This window comes from Zonotrichia albicollis, chromosome 1 (assembly GCF_047830755.1).
Source record: "Zonotrichia albicollis isolate bZonAlb1 chromosome 1, bZonAlb1.hap1, whole genome shotgun sequence".
Lineage (NCBI taxonomy): Eukaryota > Metazoa > Chordata > Aves > Passeriformes > Passerellidae > Zonotrichia > Zonotrichia albicollis.
In genome coordinates this window covers 115624513-115638999 of record NC_133819.1, presented here as the reverse complement: position 1 = coordinate 115638999, position 14487 = coordinate 115624513, and the positions used below count along the sequence as shown (strand labels likewise).

Genomic DNA, 14487 nt, shown 5'->3' with positions numbered 1-14487 from the left:
AAATCTTTATAATTTATTCAACTTTCTGCCTATATATACTCATCTTCTTTGAACAGTCGTCTTCATAATCTCTGGGAAAGCTCACATAAGTATGTGCACTGACACATTGCTTAAAATGCGTATTCACTGGCTTTTTTTTTAACTGGGCCTGAAGAAATGAGGTTTGGAAACATACTAATGAATGGATTCATCTAATCTTTTGAGAAACCAGCTGCAAAACTAAATCTCTACAGCTAAGACTTTTATTTCATGTGACTTCATGAGTTATTCTGTTGAACACAGAAGCAGGTGTCTTGGAAAATTGGTTTGAAGATGCAAGTTTGAATATAACAGTTGGGGACTAGTTTGTGGGTTTGAAAAAAAATAATAAAATCCTTTCATTGTTCCCACAGTCTCACAGTTCCAGAATTTCAATGTCTGTGAGAATAACATTGGTCAAAAAAACATCTAGAAAAAAAGACCAATGACTAAGACCAGAGCATTTGTCATTTGAGAATAAATTGTAGTAAAGAGAACTGCAACATAGTGAATACCCAAAGAGTCGTTACTCAAAATCTTTACTATAAGAAGAAGATTAAGGTCTTACAGCCCAGGATATATAAAAGCCCTTTAGAATTTCAGAGGAAGGCTTTAGCAAGTCTGAACAAGCCTGTTCAAAAAGTGACACAGAATCTGGATTATACAGAAAAAATCCTTGTGAATTTGCAGATGAGTAGTACTTCCACAGGAATGAGCATTCACAGAAGTCAAGTGCTATTGTTCAGGTTTTTCTCTACAAGCTTTATTCTTGGCAAAAATGTAACACATTCTTATAAAATAAAGTGTTTTCTAAAGGCTGGGACAGTTTGGGCTTTTGAAAGAAAAAGGAATCTGTCCCTCTTCTGTATCTGTAAGGTGTCTGTACTGATACCTTATCCATTGTAGCAGGCAGTCCAGCTGTTCAGATTTCTCTGACACTATCCTTAAGACCTACTACACAGGACCATTATCTACTATCATCAAAAAGACTAATCTGTACAACTTCCTACATTACTCCTTCAAACAAGATGAGCTCTACTACCCTGTCATTATTTTCAGACTTAACTTGTGAACTCTGAGCTACCAGTTTGATCAGTTCTTGATGAGCATGGCATTGGGCATGCATATTCTCTTCCACAATGGAGAAAGAAAATACAGAGGACATAATGACTAAGATCTGGGTTTCTTTTCATACAAAAACCTTGAATCTTCTAGAATCTTTAAAAATAGTAAGAAAAGCAGACAAAATAAACACAGGTATGTGTAAAGAATAAATTAAACATATATCAAGTACATTTCTCTAGCTTTCTGCACCAGAGAAGAAACTGCACTAGGCTGGCTGGCAAGAGTGAAATACTCTCTCTCACTCTCCCTAAAAGATTTCCAGGTACTTCATTTAATGATTTCCTTAAAACAAACAAAAAAAAAATCCTAGATGGAATTCTAAACACTAGGATCTCATAAAGTATCAGCTAGACATGTTCTTCTGATTTAAAAGAGATATTTCCTTTTGATCTGAAGTGTGTTTTAGTTACTTTGTTCTTTTGCCAGCTACTCTAGGAATTACTCTTCTAGGAAAAGCTATTTAATCTCAAAGTGCAACAATATGTTTACCAAAGAGCAAGAAGTGGATGGAAAAATTTGAAAATGAAAAAAATAAGAGTTGTCTTGGAACATTGACGGTGTTCAGGAGAGATAACAAGAAGAGTTCATAGACTACTTTAGATGGAGGGGCTACAAATGTGAGTTATTTTACAAAAATGTTGTCACTTCTAACAGGCATATTTTAATAAAGCAGTGATGCCACCCTGGCCTTAAAAGTCTGGAATATTAAAACAGAACTCTTAGAGGTAGTTTTGTCCAATTCAGAATTAATTTATCACCTTAACTGTTTTACTGTAGCACGACAGTGATGAAGCTTAAAAACAATATGCTAGCTATGAAAACAATTGTTATATGCAATATAAAACATTAATATTTTTGATATTCTATCCATGAAAGGTTTTCTGAAAATATAAGTTCTAACAAAAAGACACTCACGGATTCAGTTACATTTTTCCTCATTATTTTACCTGCCCTCTAGCAAAAGTGATCAGGCTGTTTTTTGAGTTAAGCCATCGCTTCCCTGAGTCACTTTTTTCTCCTTGTATACGAAGATAAATCTCTCCAGTGGCATCTGCCTTCTTCAAGTCTCCCGTGTGCAAATGGATTTCATACTCCACAACTTCAGAAAAAATAGACAAAATAAATCCAAAAAGTCAGCATGAGAAAACACTTGTCCTCATGCCTGACACCCGCATTAAAAACCAATTCTTGTACCACCAAACAAGGTCTCTTCAGTTCTGGTGACATACACATAGCCAAAACACATTCCCGCTGCATAACAGGATGGCAATCTAGAGAACATAGATTTACTCTGCTCAGACACCACTCCCAGAAAATAAGTTTGGGGCACAGGATCTATTGTGTATGGCTCTCTTCCATACAAGGTAGGAAAATCCTTCTTAAGGAAAAAGCCATACATGCATCCTCTTCAGGAAGTCTAATTTTTTCTTTCTATTATTTACTAATATTTCTTTGATTTTCCCTGCCTCTATTTTAATTTATCACTACTTTGACCATAGAACTATCATGATGTTCTTAAGTTAAAATATGTTAATATGAAATTAAAAAAATGATTTAAAAATTCTTTCAACATCAGCTTTAACATATAAATAGAAAAGCCTACTGACATTTTGTATCATTCTCCAAGGAACCTGCCATTAATGATATAATGGCCCACAAATCCAGGTCAGATAACTGAATTTTGAGCTTAAGGGAAAGCATTCCTTAGTTTCTCAGCTGTGGTCATAGTACAGAGATTAGAAGAGACACCTATGTCCCCTATATGAAGCTTCTGCTTCTTTGCCTCTTTTTGTCACAATACATAGGGAAGTGATGCAGATGAGACCAGACTGAATTCATGACAAAGAAACTTCATGGAAATCTCCTATGTTAGCTTTTTAAATGACCTATTTCAGTCCCTGAGTTTCCTATGGAAACAAGGAACAAGGAAACACTTAAACAGAAGCAGGTCACAATCTCAATATTCACTATTACTTACATCATTTTAACAACAAGGACCCCAGGACAAAATAAGAAAGGTTTTTGGGAGATAGATTTTATTTTCCTTCTGGTGTAGTGTGCTCTAATTCAGATTATAATAGTAAGTATCATTTGGATAGTGTGTTCATCTGGACTCATTTGTGTTATGAGCTAGTACTGTCAATTTAGGAATCTAACTTTGGTGGCTATATTAGGACTGAGATTCTTTTGCAGCCAGCAAGGGAAGGCAGGTGCTGTAGAAAACACCTCTGATGGGTTCCCACACATTCTAGAGATAAACACTAGAACTCAGAGGCTAAATTTAGATGGTCTAAATGTTCCTCCACTTCCCACCACAGGCATCGCTTCTTCAGCCTAAGAATAAAAGCTAGGCTCTTGTAGCAACACGTTTGTAAAACACAGCTGTCTAATATTTTTATAAGGACAACATTTTTCTCCACTGTAAAATGCAGAGTCACATTTGGGATGCAGGTGATGGGCAATGCACATGTACCAAGAATTTATCTGAAAATATTTGTTTTATCTCTTGAACTTTTTTTATCACAAACACTAAGACTTTTTTTAAAGAACTGAGCAGCCTTAAAATCCAGGGTTTTACAAGTCCTGAGCTATGTTGGACTACCAAAAATTATCAGCCCTTTCTCCCACAGCCTTCATCACTGTAGCAGTAAAACACAGACAACATCTAGACTATGTGACATTTACATGCTGGAGAAAATCTTCCAGCCTCACTCTGCCTCCTGTCCCTCCCTGGAATTTGGCTAGCTCTACAATATCTGCTTTCCCAGGCAACTCTGGTGTGCAAAGGAGGGGAGTGGTGCTTTAGACAGACATGAAATCAAGCAGAAACAAAGCACTTTCAGTTTCACAGCTGACAGTACAAGCTAGGGAGCATGGAAATGCACATTATTCAAGTCTGAAACATGTACTTCAGTCTAATGTACATCATAGGATACATGAATATCTGAATATATATCCTGGAAACATCTGATACTCTCAGTATATTTTTCTTCTTCAATCAAATTTTTTCCAAGGTAGAAATGGTCTCTTTAAGCAAACTGTACATTCTTTAAAAATATTATAATTATGAGAAAGTTCTAGTAGGTTTAAGAATGATTCAATGAACCCAGAAGCTAAAGCTGTCATTTAGTTTTATGCGTAGGTGATAGGAAAACAAGGAGGGAAAAAAAAGTGTTCTGAGGATATTTATTTTAAGATTTTCTTACAGCTCTTTTCACAAGTTGGTGCTATTCATGTTGAGTGTTATAATCAAAAGGTCTGAATTCAAATATTGTGACATCTTATATAGCTATTCCTTTCTATTTCTAGAATAAAAAGGTCCCATAACAGGATTAATGGTTTTAAAGAGTGGGTTGGTATAGACTGTAACATTAATATTTAAAAGGATTCATTAAATAACAAAGGCTGCATAAGCCTGCTAATGAAAGTGTGCTAATTTCAATAAATTTCTGAAATGTATTTATTTATCTTTTTCTTTTACTTCATGAGGATGATGTCTGAGAAATTCTGTTTGCTTAAATGTAGCTTTTGTTCACTGCAGCACTATTTGCTTCAGGGACTCCACCTGGGACTATTTTTTTCTTTTTATAATAATTTAAACTAAGGACTGGGGAAATTCTTATAATTGATGGTATCACTTCATATTTGATGATAAAAAGTAAACCAAGAGTTTTCCCAGCCTGGGGCCCTGACATATCTCATTCCTTTCTTCAAGGGAGTTCAAAATGTGCTGCCAGGTAAAAAAAAACAGCTGCATTAAAGTCAGTGCAGCTACACAGACTTGATCTTTCTGGAGTTCCAGATGGTTGAAAATGCATGATCTGTCCAGGCGACACTTTGGTTAGCATTTAGCCAATGGCATTTTGCTTTCAGGGGAGTTAGGATACGAAGTTTCTGCATTGCTCATTCAGAGTGTTGCCTCCTCTATGTAGCTGGGCCACGGGAGCAGGTTTGTTGAAGTCAAAAGGCTACTTGTATGAATAAGATCAAAATATTTTGTTTGAATAAGATCATGGCTGGCCACTTCCGTGGGGGTAGATGAGAAAGCACAGTGCTCACATTTTTACTGCTTTTGTCCATTAATATTTGAATCATTAATGTACAGACCCATGAGCTTAGCTTAGAAATGTATGTGGTGCTTCTGCTGAGTCAGTGCTTTCAGCTGAAACTGCTGAATCTATTGATGCATAATTTAAAGCTCAATGTATTCATAGCAAATATTTACCATTCATTTCCCACTATTTAAGGGAAATAAAAGTATACAAAGTAGCCCCTATGAAAGGAGTCATAACTGAAAGGGGATGCTGGGAAATGGGGTAAAAGTTTTTAGGCTGAGTTTGAGAGCATTCTGATTGTGTTCCGTATGACCAGCATACCTAAACAACAAAAATCTACTGAGACAAGGTATTCTGTTCAAGCTTTTAATTCTTTGTCTCTTCACAATCCTATTTATTAAAATTCTCTTTCAGATGTATGCCAACATATTGCAAAACTGGAAGTAATTACCTAATGTTCATTTAAAAAGGAAAAAAAAACCCATAAAGATAGGAGACTAAATACATATTATTTTAAATTATTATTTTGTATTAATTTCTTGTGTGTGTGTCTATGAATAAAGCCAAAATATAACAAAGAAGAAATTTTAGACTGAAGTAGAATTTGGACCATAAAGAATAAAAGTGATGTTACACGTCCGGTTGTAAATCACTGGACTCCATAAAATGGTTTGTGAGAAACTTTCTAGGTTGGTAGATACTCCCATCTAAAGATTAATTTTTGAGAGAGAGCATACGCATATCTTTTCCCTGAAATTTTCCAAGAAAAACACCCTAAATCTCTAATACACCTCAATAATTAATTACTTTACATATCAGAATAATGCTTTCAGACAGTATCTCAAGCTGGCTCTTAGCACAATAGAGACTTTCAGAGGTGTATTCTAGAATTTTATCTTTTTAAAATTTTTGTACTTTTTATATGCAGTAAAATATTCAACAAGTTTGAATTCAGAAAATAATTGTTCATATTTACAGTCCTTCTTGTTTTTTCCTAAATAAATTAGAAAAATAGGGCCTTTTAATAAAGTCTGGAATTACTATATTCGTGATTGTAAATCCAGCATATATTACATCCAACCCTCAATGTTTTTTGAATCTGGATCAAAAGTATAAAATGGTAAGATTTTTCAGTACATGAATACAAGGTAACAATTTTTTTAATTATGCAAACCCACACAAAATCAGAAATTTAAAGGGTCTTCACTGTTTCTTTCAAGTTTCAACTTTAAGTTAGATGAAATATTTAGAAAACTCTCTTTAGAGAACGGCCTGCAAAAGTCCATGTGGTCTATTTTATTTCTTTTTCTGGGCTGCTTCCATCTTTTTCTATTAGTTTCCATTTAAGCAGAACACTCTTTGTACTATAGCCTCTAGCAATAAACCTCTTAAATGGCACTAAAAGCCTCAATATATGATCTTTACTCTCTCCATCAATCCTCTTTATTCTAATAAGCTGAATAAATGGGAAGCTTGTCCTTAAGTACTAGTGATCAAGTTATCAGTATACAATTGGTTGTTCCAGGGGAAGTGGTTGGGGGTGGTTGGCAGAAATCACTTAATTGTATCTCTGGCATCATATCATTCACATGTACTACTAACAGCAGAGAAACATGCAACTTCATGTGTATTTTTGAAGAATATCACTTGCTGTGCTATGAATTTCTTATTGACATCAATAAAACACTAGTTTAATTGAAATTCTTGAACATCCCTTAGCCAGCTAACTGTGTGGCATTTTAAAAATTCTATCTTTGTTGTGCAGGAGGTCTCTTTCCTTCTTTACTTTGTTTCTAGATCACATACCATTCTTTGTGAATAGGATGAGACAAATAGTATCACACAGTAGATGATATTTTGTACTCATCTTCAGCTGACATACCATTAATTTGAAGAGATAATAAATAATCAAGAGTTAAAACTGGAACATCATCTAATGTGAAAGAAGCCAAATACTGTGTTTGGTATCATCACTTAGAGCATCTCTCATAATCCTCATACCAACGATTTCTCTTTTGTGGTGAATGCATGTGACAAACCATCACACTCCTTAATATCAAATTCTTATGGAAATCTTCACACAGTATTTTTGGCCCCAAAGAGATATACTGTTATTCCAGAGACAGACACTGACCCCAGTAACAAAAAAGGACATAGCTTACCAGGCAAAGGTTCCTGATCTGCATAGAGAGCTGGCAGCTCCACACATTTGTCTTCCTTAGGGTTGAACCAGCAGTCAAAAGCTAAATACATCTCTTCCTTTGTGTCTGTGTGCTTCATATGCAGTAAATCTAAGTGCCATGGCTGTTTTAGCTCACCGTGTGGGCCAGTTACCTGGACTTTGTATACTGAGCCAATACCTGCCAGTTCATCCTGTGTGAGGAGAAAGAGAAGATGAATGGATCTCATTTCAATTGTGCCAGAACAAATGTAGTTGGCAGCTGTATGCAACAGTTGAACAAATTTCAATAGTTAAAACATTCGGGCAGATTTAAAACTAGTACTATTTTCTAATCAATTTTACTAATTTCTAATCAATACAAAATTGATTTAAAAACATGAATGAGGAGGTTTGAGGTTTGATATTGAGGAGAAAGCAATGGCAGTCACTGCAGAAATTTGTACACAGAACAAGGCACAATGTTCATAAATATTACACAGATCCAGTAGATTATTTTCAGGCACAGAAGATTTAGACAATTTTTAAAACTTTGGACACTATTGGAAATATTTCTTACAACAATAAAAATGATGCCATTAATAATAAATTTGAAAGAAAGCTAATCCAGTTTTGAGGAAATATTCAAGAGATCCTTCATCCTCATTCTTGCTCATAGAAGTTGTACATTGAAATCTTGCATTCATACTTGAGGAAAGAAACCAATCTAGTTCTACTGGGGATAATGCACCATCTCTAGGACATACCATTGCTTGAGAAGGTGAAAGCAGAGAAGGCCTTAGATATTATAATAAGTGGTTTAAAATTAAAATTTTTATTTCACTGTAAGGAAGAAAAAGGGAAAAAAGAGAAGTTGTGTTTTCCTATTCATTACTTCTTGGATTCTTTCCCCTGCTCTTTTGTTTTAGGTATGCCCAGATAGTAGAAATCCATATGGCCTGAATTCAGCCTTTCCTCTGACAGGGCACCTCCATTTTCATATTACTTTTTTTTTTTTTGTATTTACCAGAGATTCTTGGAAATAGCTTGGAAAAACCCTCTGGGCACTCCTCATTTTGTATCATGTTTGTGGTTAGTCTAGTCTGCTTAGTTCCTCTTTCACTAAAGAAAAGAGGAGCATCAAAATACAACAAATGATTTCTTTAGCTCAATTATAAAATTCAACTCATTAGGAGGAAAAAGGAACAGAGGATAAATAACAGGTGGAAAAAAGAAACTGCATTTGAAAACCCAGCTCAGAGAAACTGATGGCAGGGATGAATAAATTACACAAGAGAGAAAAGAGAAAAATTAACCTTCTGTGCATTTAATCTCATTTATGATTCTTCCTTCTCTATCATCAGCCCCTAAGCTCTACAGTGTCCCATGGCATATTGTATGCTTACAAATTGCTGATTTTTGTGAGATCAACAAAGCCTGTAAATCAGTACCTGCCACATGCTATACACTGTGATGTGCACCAAGGGGCCAATCCGCTCACTTAAACATTCTCAGTATGAGACACTGGGAGAATTTGCTCATTCAAAAACCATTGTTCATGTGTTGCTACCTACAAACAAAAATGATGATCTGTGCCAAACTACACAGAGGACTTAAAAATCAATTTGGTAGCTTGGTTTAAAGAAACAATTTATCTCAAAATTAAGTGGATTATTGGCTACATGATTCCTAGGCTTTTCTTGCAACAGAGAAAGGTTGAAGTACTTTGATCTGAATTGCTTTTCCTGTGACTTGAAGTGGCAACTTTTTGTGACTCAGGTTGCCGTAGAAGATAAAAGAAAGGCAAATTGGCTCCTCTTCAGCGCTCAAATCAGATCCAGTGATATCCATTATCCAGAAACCTGATGACTTCATGTTGATTTCAGGCAGTTTAGGACTAAGAGTCGACCTTCTACCTTTAAAAATTATCAAAGAGAAAGGAAAGATGACAGCATGAGAGAATGGCATAATCTAGCAGGACCACAGCCTTTACAGTACACAAACAAAGCTCTTTTTGCGGGTTATGTTGTATCTATAGCAACTGCTCACTAAGAAAAACACATCAATATCTTTATTATATTTTTTGTGAAGAATTTAGCAGCTTAATGTTCTTTCTGTGTTTAAAATTTAGTTTCAATGGCATTTTTTGATGCCAATGTATTTTCCCTGTCATGTTTGGAAGTAATTTGTAAAAGAATATTCAGTCAACTTTTAGAGGTCTAAGTAATTGTTCTTTAAAAAGCAATCAGTGTTACTAAAGCAAATTTATCATTTAAGAGCATGTAGCCATATGTAGCATGCAGGCACCTAAAGCAAAATGAACAATTCTAATGAGCTTTGCTTGTCACCAGATGTTGCCTAGCAAAATAATAGGTGTTTTAATAGTGTGAGACTGGCAGGTAACCTATAATAAACACACAAAGTTATATGCCAGATGCTCAGAAGATCAATATCACTATCTCACTCTCTTTTTCTTCATTAATTGTTGTTATTCTTCATTTTAGTTCTGTTTTAACCAGTCTAGGCAGAGTGAAAATGATTTCATGAGGAGGAACAGCTCAGGAAAATGTACTTTCTACAACTCAGAAAAACCACACAACAGAATCAAGGACATCTTGCTTCTTACTTCCTCTGGACAAAGTTCCGTCATTCATTTTCTTTGCATTGAATTCTTTTCACTGGATTGAAGGAAGAAATCTTTTGCTACTTCTGAATGACTAAAGGTCCTGCTGTAAGTGTTCTTTTGCCAAGTGCATCCAGGTTTAGATTTGTGCAAATCATGGCATAGTAGTAGGTGTGAAATGAGCAGAAACAAGCATACCAGAACTGCTGTTTTGTGCTGTAAAATACTGTCACAGGTAAAGACTAGGCTCATTTCACTGAAGAAACTGTTCTGTAGATTTCAAATGAGATTCTAGGCCAAAAAATAGTGCATAAAATTTAAGCTATTTATCCCCACGAGATGCATATCCTAAGCTTGACTGTTTATCTCTCATTGAAATGTGCTGTGTTTAATTTGGAAGGCAGGTGTTCCATCTGCAGCACATTGAGAAGACAGAATTATATAACTTTGACCTTACCAGATGTGGTTCTGCTACAACACTAAGATCAAATTGAAAATTCACATTTTCAATAAAAGAAGGATACTATAGACATCTAAATAAGCTGTAGTCAAACATGTATATAAAAATGAGCAGGTCAGCTTTGCAGAACTTACCAACTGTTACAATTTCACAAACAGTCTCACACAAACCCAGATGAGTATCAAGCCAGTTCCACAGTGGAAAGACCCATTCTTTGTCTGAATCTTGTGATTCCTTGACTGTTACCATCTTGAGGTACATCCCTGCCCCATAGCCTTCTCCATCATGACCTATGACCACTTTCTGCAAGTGACCCAGAGAAACAGCTTCCACCAAAAATGAATCCACCTGCAAAACAGGGAAATACTTAATAAAATAGAATTTGGATCTGAACTTTGGGGAAAATATAGGCCTGAAGTCATCTGAGAACTCAAAATTTTTAAAGTCTGATTCTTTGTAAAGTTTAACATTGCATCTCCCTGCTGAATGTAAGAAAGCACACACTGATTAGAACTAACATTTAATCCTATATTCATCATTAATCATGCATTTTAATTTCATTTGATCTTTGGTCAATATGTATCACTGCATCAATCATTTCATATTACTTTAACATCTATTTACCTCAATTTTCTGACAATCAGTTATGATAAAATTTTGGTTCTAATGAAATTTCCATCTTTCAGATATCTAGTTTCTAAACCTTATCATAAAAGTCCAGATATATATTAATAGTTCTAAACAAAAGCAAGAAATCAAAAGAGTGTTTTTATTCCAAGATAGCTTTATAATTCTTCTCCAGTAGTCAGAAAGCCTGACTTTTTGCTTTCCTTACAAAATGAAAATAATTGTGGAGCAAACTGAGAAGAGTAAGGGAGGAAGTTAAAATGAAAGTGAAGAGTAAAAGATGAGAGAAGGGAAGGGAAACAGAATGGAGAAGGCAGAGAAAGACATGGGACAAGTAAACATAAGTGGAAACAGATGAGAAAAGGGATCAGATAAACAAGATAAGTAAAAATGAGAAATTTAAAGAAACAAGTTGTATGCTCCACTAAATTTTTGTAAGAAAGTAAGATGTTCTGTATAAGGCCCAGCCAGGGGCCAGATGGATGTCACAGTAACTGCTAAAGGTTAGAAAGTTATGAACAGCTGGAGTTTGAGCAGCAATGTCTAGGAATATAATTAACACCATGATTCAAATAAAAGAATTTAGTAGTAGATACTAACTAAACTGGAGGTCAAAACAATTAAAAAACCAAGATATTAGCAAGGTCATCTCTAAAAGAATGAAGTAGTTGCCAAAGTCTTATGTGTTGTCCCTATTACCTTTTAAATAAAATATTGGAGAAGCATATTTTCTGCTACTAATATTGAAAATACTTTCATATAACAAAAAGATCTTTTTTTCTAATGATAGTCAGAACCCAGCAGCTGATTGTGAACAGAAATCATTAACTTCATTAATTAAGATATTTTAGGAAATAAATCCATGTATGAACATAAATTAAAATAATGACAATACAGTGCTGTCTTCTGTATATAGGCATGGTTCAGAGAAATACATAGAAATGAAATTTAGATATTCTCTCAGTTTCTTACTGATTCTACTTTTACCTGAACTAGTGCTGTGAGAATTATCTAATAAAATTATTTCACAGAAATCTAAGTGTCTCCTTGACAATGGGCTTTTGCATAAGTTTTTTCAAATATCCTTGATCAGTGAATGAAAGTCTAATTCACAAAAGAATTTTATTTACAGTGATTATCTGGAAACGCCGGCTTTATTTGCATTCTTTTTCTAAGTGGAATTTTTGTTTCTTGTCTAAACTTCCTGATATTGAGTTGGCATTTCAAAGTGGCATTGAGATTTCAGAAATATCATAGACTCCAAAAGTCTCATGGAAATTTCTCTAATTAATTTTTCACTGATTGTTCAAATTTTTACTCCCTGTTCTGCCTTAAATTTGGAACAGAAGAAGTCAGAAGCATGATCACAGAGGTTCTCTCTACTAATGTGCTTTGTATTGCTCATGCGAAGCCTTTATTCCCATGTGGGTATGTTCTTGTACAGAAAATAAATAACACTGGCATTGATCTATTGTGAAAATCTGGAAGATAAATTCTGTGAATGTTTCCAAATTCTTGCCTATCTAGCCAGATATATTCTGAGCAAACATTCAGCTATATTAAATGCAGCGCTGACCCCTGCACATGTAAGACTGCGGTATGGTGCCATTACCTTATTTCTTTGAAATTTTCCTCCTTTCATTAGAGATGTATCAAGTTTCCTCACACCTGTGTCCCCTCTTTTGCCATAGAGAGTGATGTAAACATTTGCAAAAGTCCCTGCTCCCCAGCGGTCACCAATATGTACAGAAACAACATACTTATAGACTGTACAAAAAGAAAAGAAAAAGTTTAATTAAAGCTGATTAAGCACAAGCTGTACTTAAAATAAAACAGCAACACAGAATATTTAGTAAGAATATAGGTGGGTTTTTTTCTATTTCTGCAGCTACAAAAAAAATCTGCTACCCAGTGAATGAAATAATCAGGTTACTCTTTATGAATCTGATCTCTTCATGCTAAGCTCAATGAAGACTTTCCATCCACTTTCTTAGAAATTTGAATGAAATTGGACTTGTACAATTTAGACTTATGCATCTAGGTAAATTCTGCCCAACTCTGTTTTATTGTGTAAGATCTAGAAAGTAAGAATTAATTTGAGTTAATTCAGGAGCTAAACTAAAAACTTATTAAAAACTGAATTATCTTTGAAAGACATAATAATTAACACAGGTCAAAGACTAAGAATAAGGTTATGCAAATTTAAATAAACAGATGCAACATAACATCTGGATGCATGACATGACATACAAGTATAAAAATTTACAAAATGCACTTATTAACTTAAAGAAGGAAACTATAAAGTCTTTGCCTTTATATTGATCCTGCATTAATTAATTTCTACAGTCAGATCAGATTTTCTTCTGAGGATGATCATTTAATTGCATATATATTCAGGCTCACACAAAAAGAATAACCAAAACTTTTCAAATGCATTTTTAATATACAGTTCTGCAGAATTAACATTTAACTAATGTAACACTATACTTTCTTTTAAGGTCATGAATAGGTTTCAGTATTCAGGGATCTGAACTTCTGGAACTTCATTTTAGCAAAGCAGTCATGTCTCTAATTACTTTTATCCCATGTAACTGCTAACTTTTCAGAACAAATGCAGGACTTCTGTAAGTCTTCACGTTCCAAGGACGTCTCTGAGAACTTTGAGTATGGCAAAAAAGTAGTCCTTAGGAAAAAACACCCAAGCTTTCTGTGCAATTAGGCTTACTTCTGATACTTACATCAGCAACTAAAGCTTTTGTAAGCTAAATGATTCTATAGTAACACTAGAACAACCCATTTCCATGGCTTTGAAAGTGTACATTTCCCTAAAAAGTCCAGTTGTATTGTTCATTTTTTCTCATTTAAAATCATGCAGAAGACTTAGCAACTGTAAAATCCAATATGCAACTTAACTGGAAAATTAAAATATAAATTTCATTATCCTTGCAGTGCATATGTGAAGACAGGTGCAACAGAGCCACTGAAGATATGAAATCCATACAAAGCACTATATATATCTGTGTCACTGATTTATTTTCAAGCAGTTAATTTACATTTTTTATGTCTTCTTGGTGCTTTTACCTGGTAAAGTTTTCTGGTCCTCAGTGACTGCAGGGAATTCTTTTACCAGCTCCTTTTTCCCCCTCTTAAGAGTGAGCCAGCAGTTGCACTCAAAGTTCAGTTCTTGTTTCCTATGCAGCTCTTGTAAGTGAAAAGATTTCAGATGCCAGCCCCTAAAGCCTGGCACATCATCACAGCTGACTCGGATCTTGTATACATCTCCCAGATCTCCAGTCTCAACCTGCACCAAATAGCATGAGGAAGAGGGTACTGTCAAGGCTGGTTCCTTTAGAAAGATTTTCCCCAATCCCAGTGCAGAATTTCTATACTAAACAGTAAATAAAGGAAAAGTTGAGTTTGA

At 34.8% G+C, this 14487-nt stretch overlaps 1 protein-coding gene across 1 annotated transcript in view; it reads right to left on the bottom strand.

Annotated features, from left to right (window-relative positions):
- The window catches only part of LOC113458545 (lipoxygenase homology domain-containing protein 1), a 168715-nt gene that overhangs the window by 56745 nt on the left and 97483 nt on the right, over positions 1 to 14487 (bottom strand). The window contains exons 32-37 of the mRNA XM_026791313.2: positions 14148 to 14367; positions 12679 to 12833; positions 10574 to 10787; positions 9082 to 9272; positions 7361 to 7571; positions 2091 to 2242 (exon numbers count right to left, since the gene is read on the bottom strand). Coding sequence (XP_026647114.2) covers positions 2091 to 2242; positions 7361 to 7571; positions 9082 to 9272; positions 10574 to 10787; positions 12679 to 12833; positions 14148 to 14367 — 1143 coding nt within the window. The remainder of the gene's footprint in view (positions 1 to 2090; positions 2243 to 7360; positions 7572 to 9081; positions 9273 to 10573; positions 10788 to 12678; positions 12834 to 14147; positions 14368 to 14487) is intronic.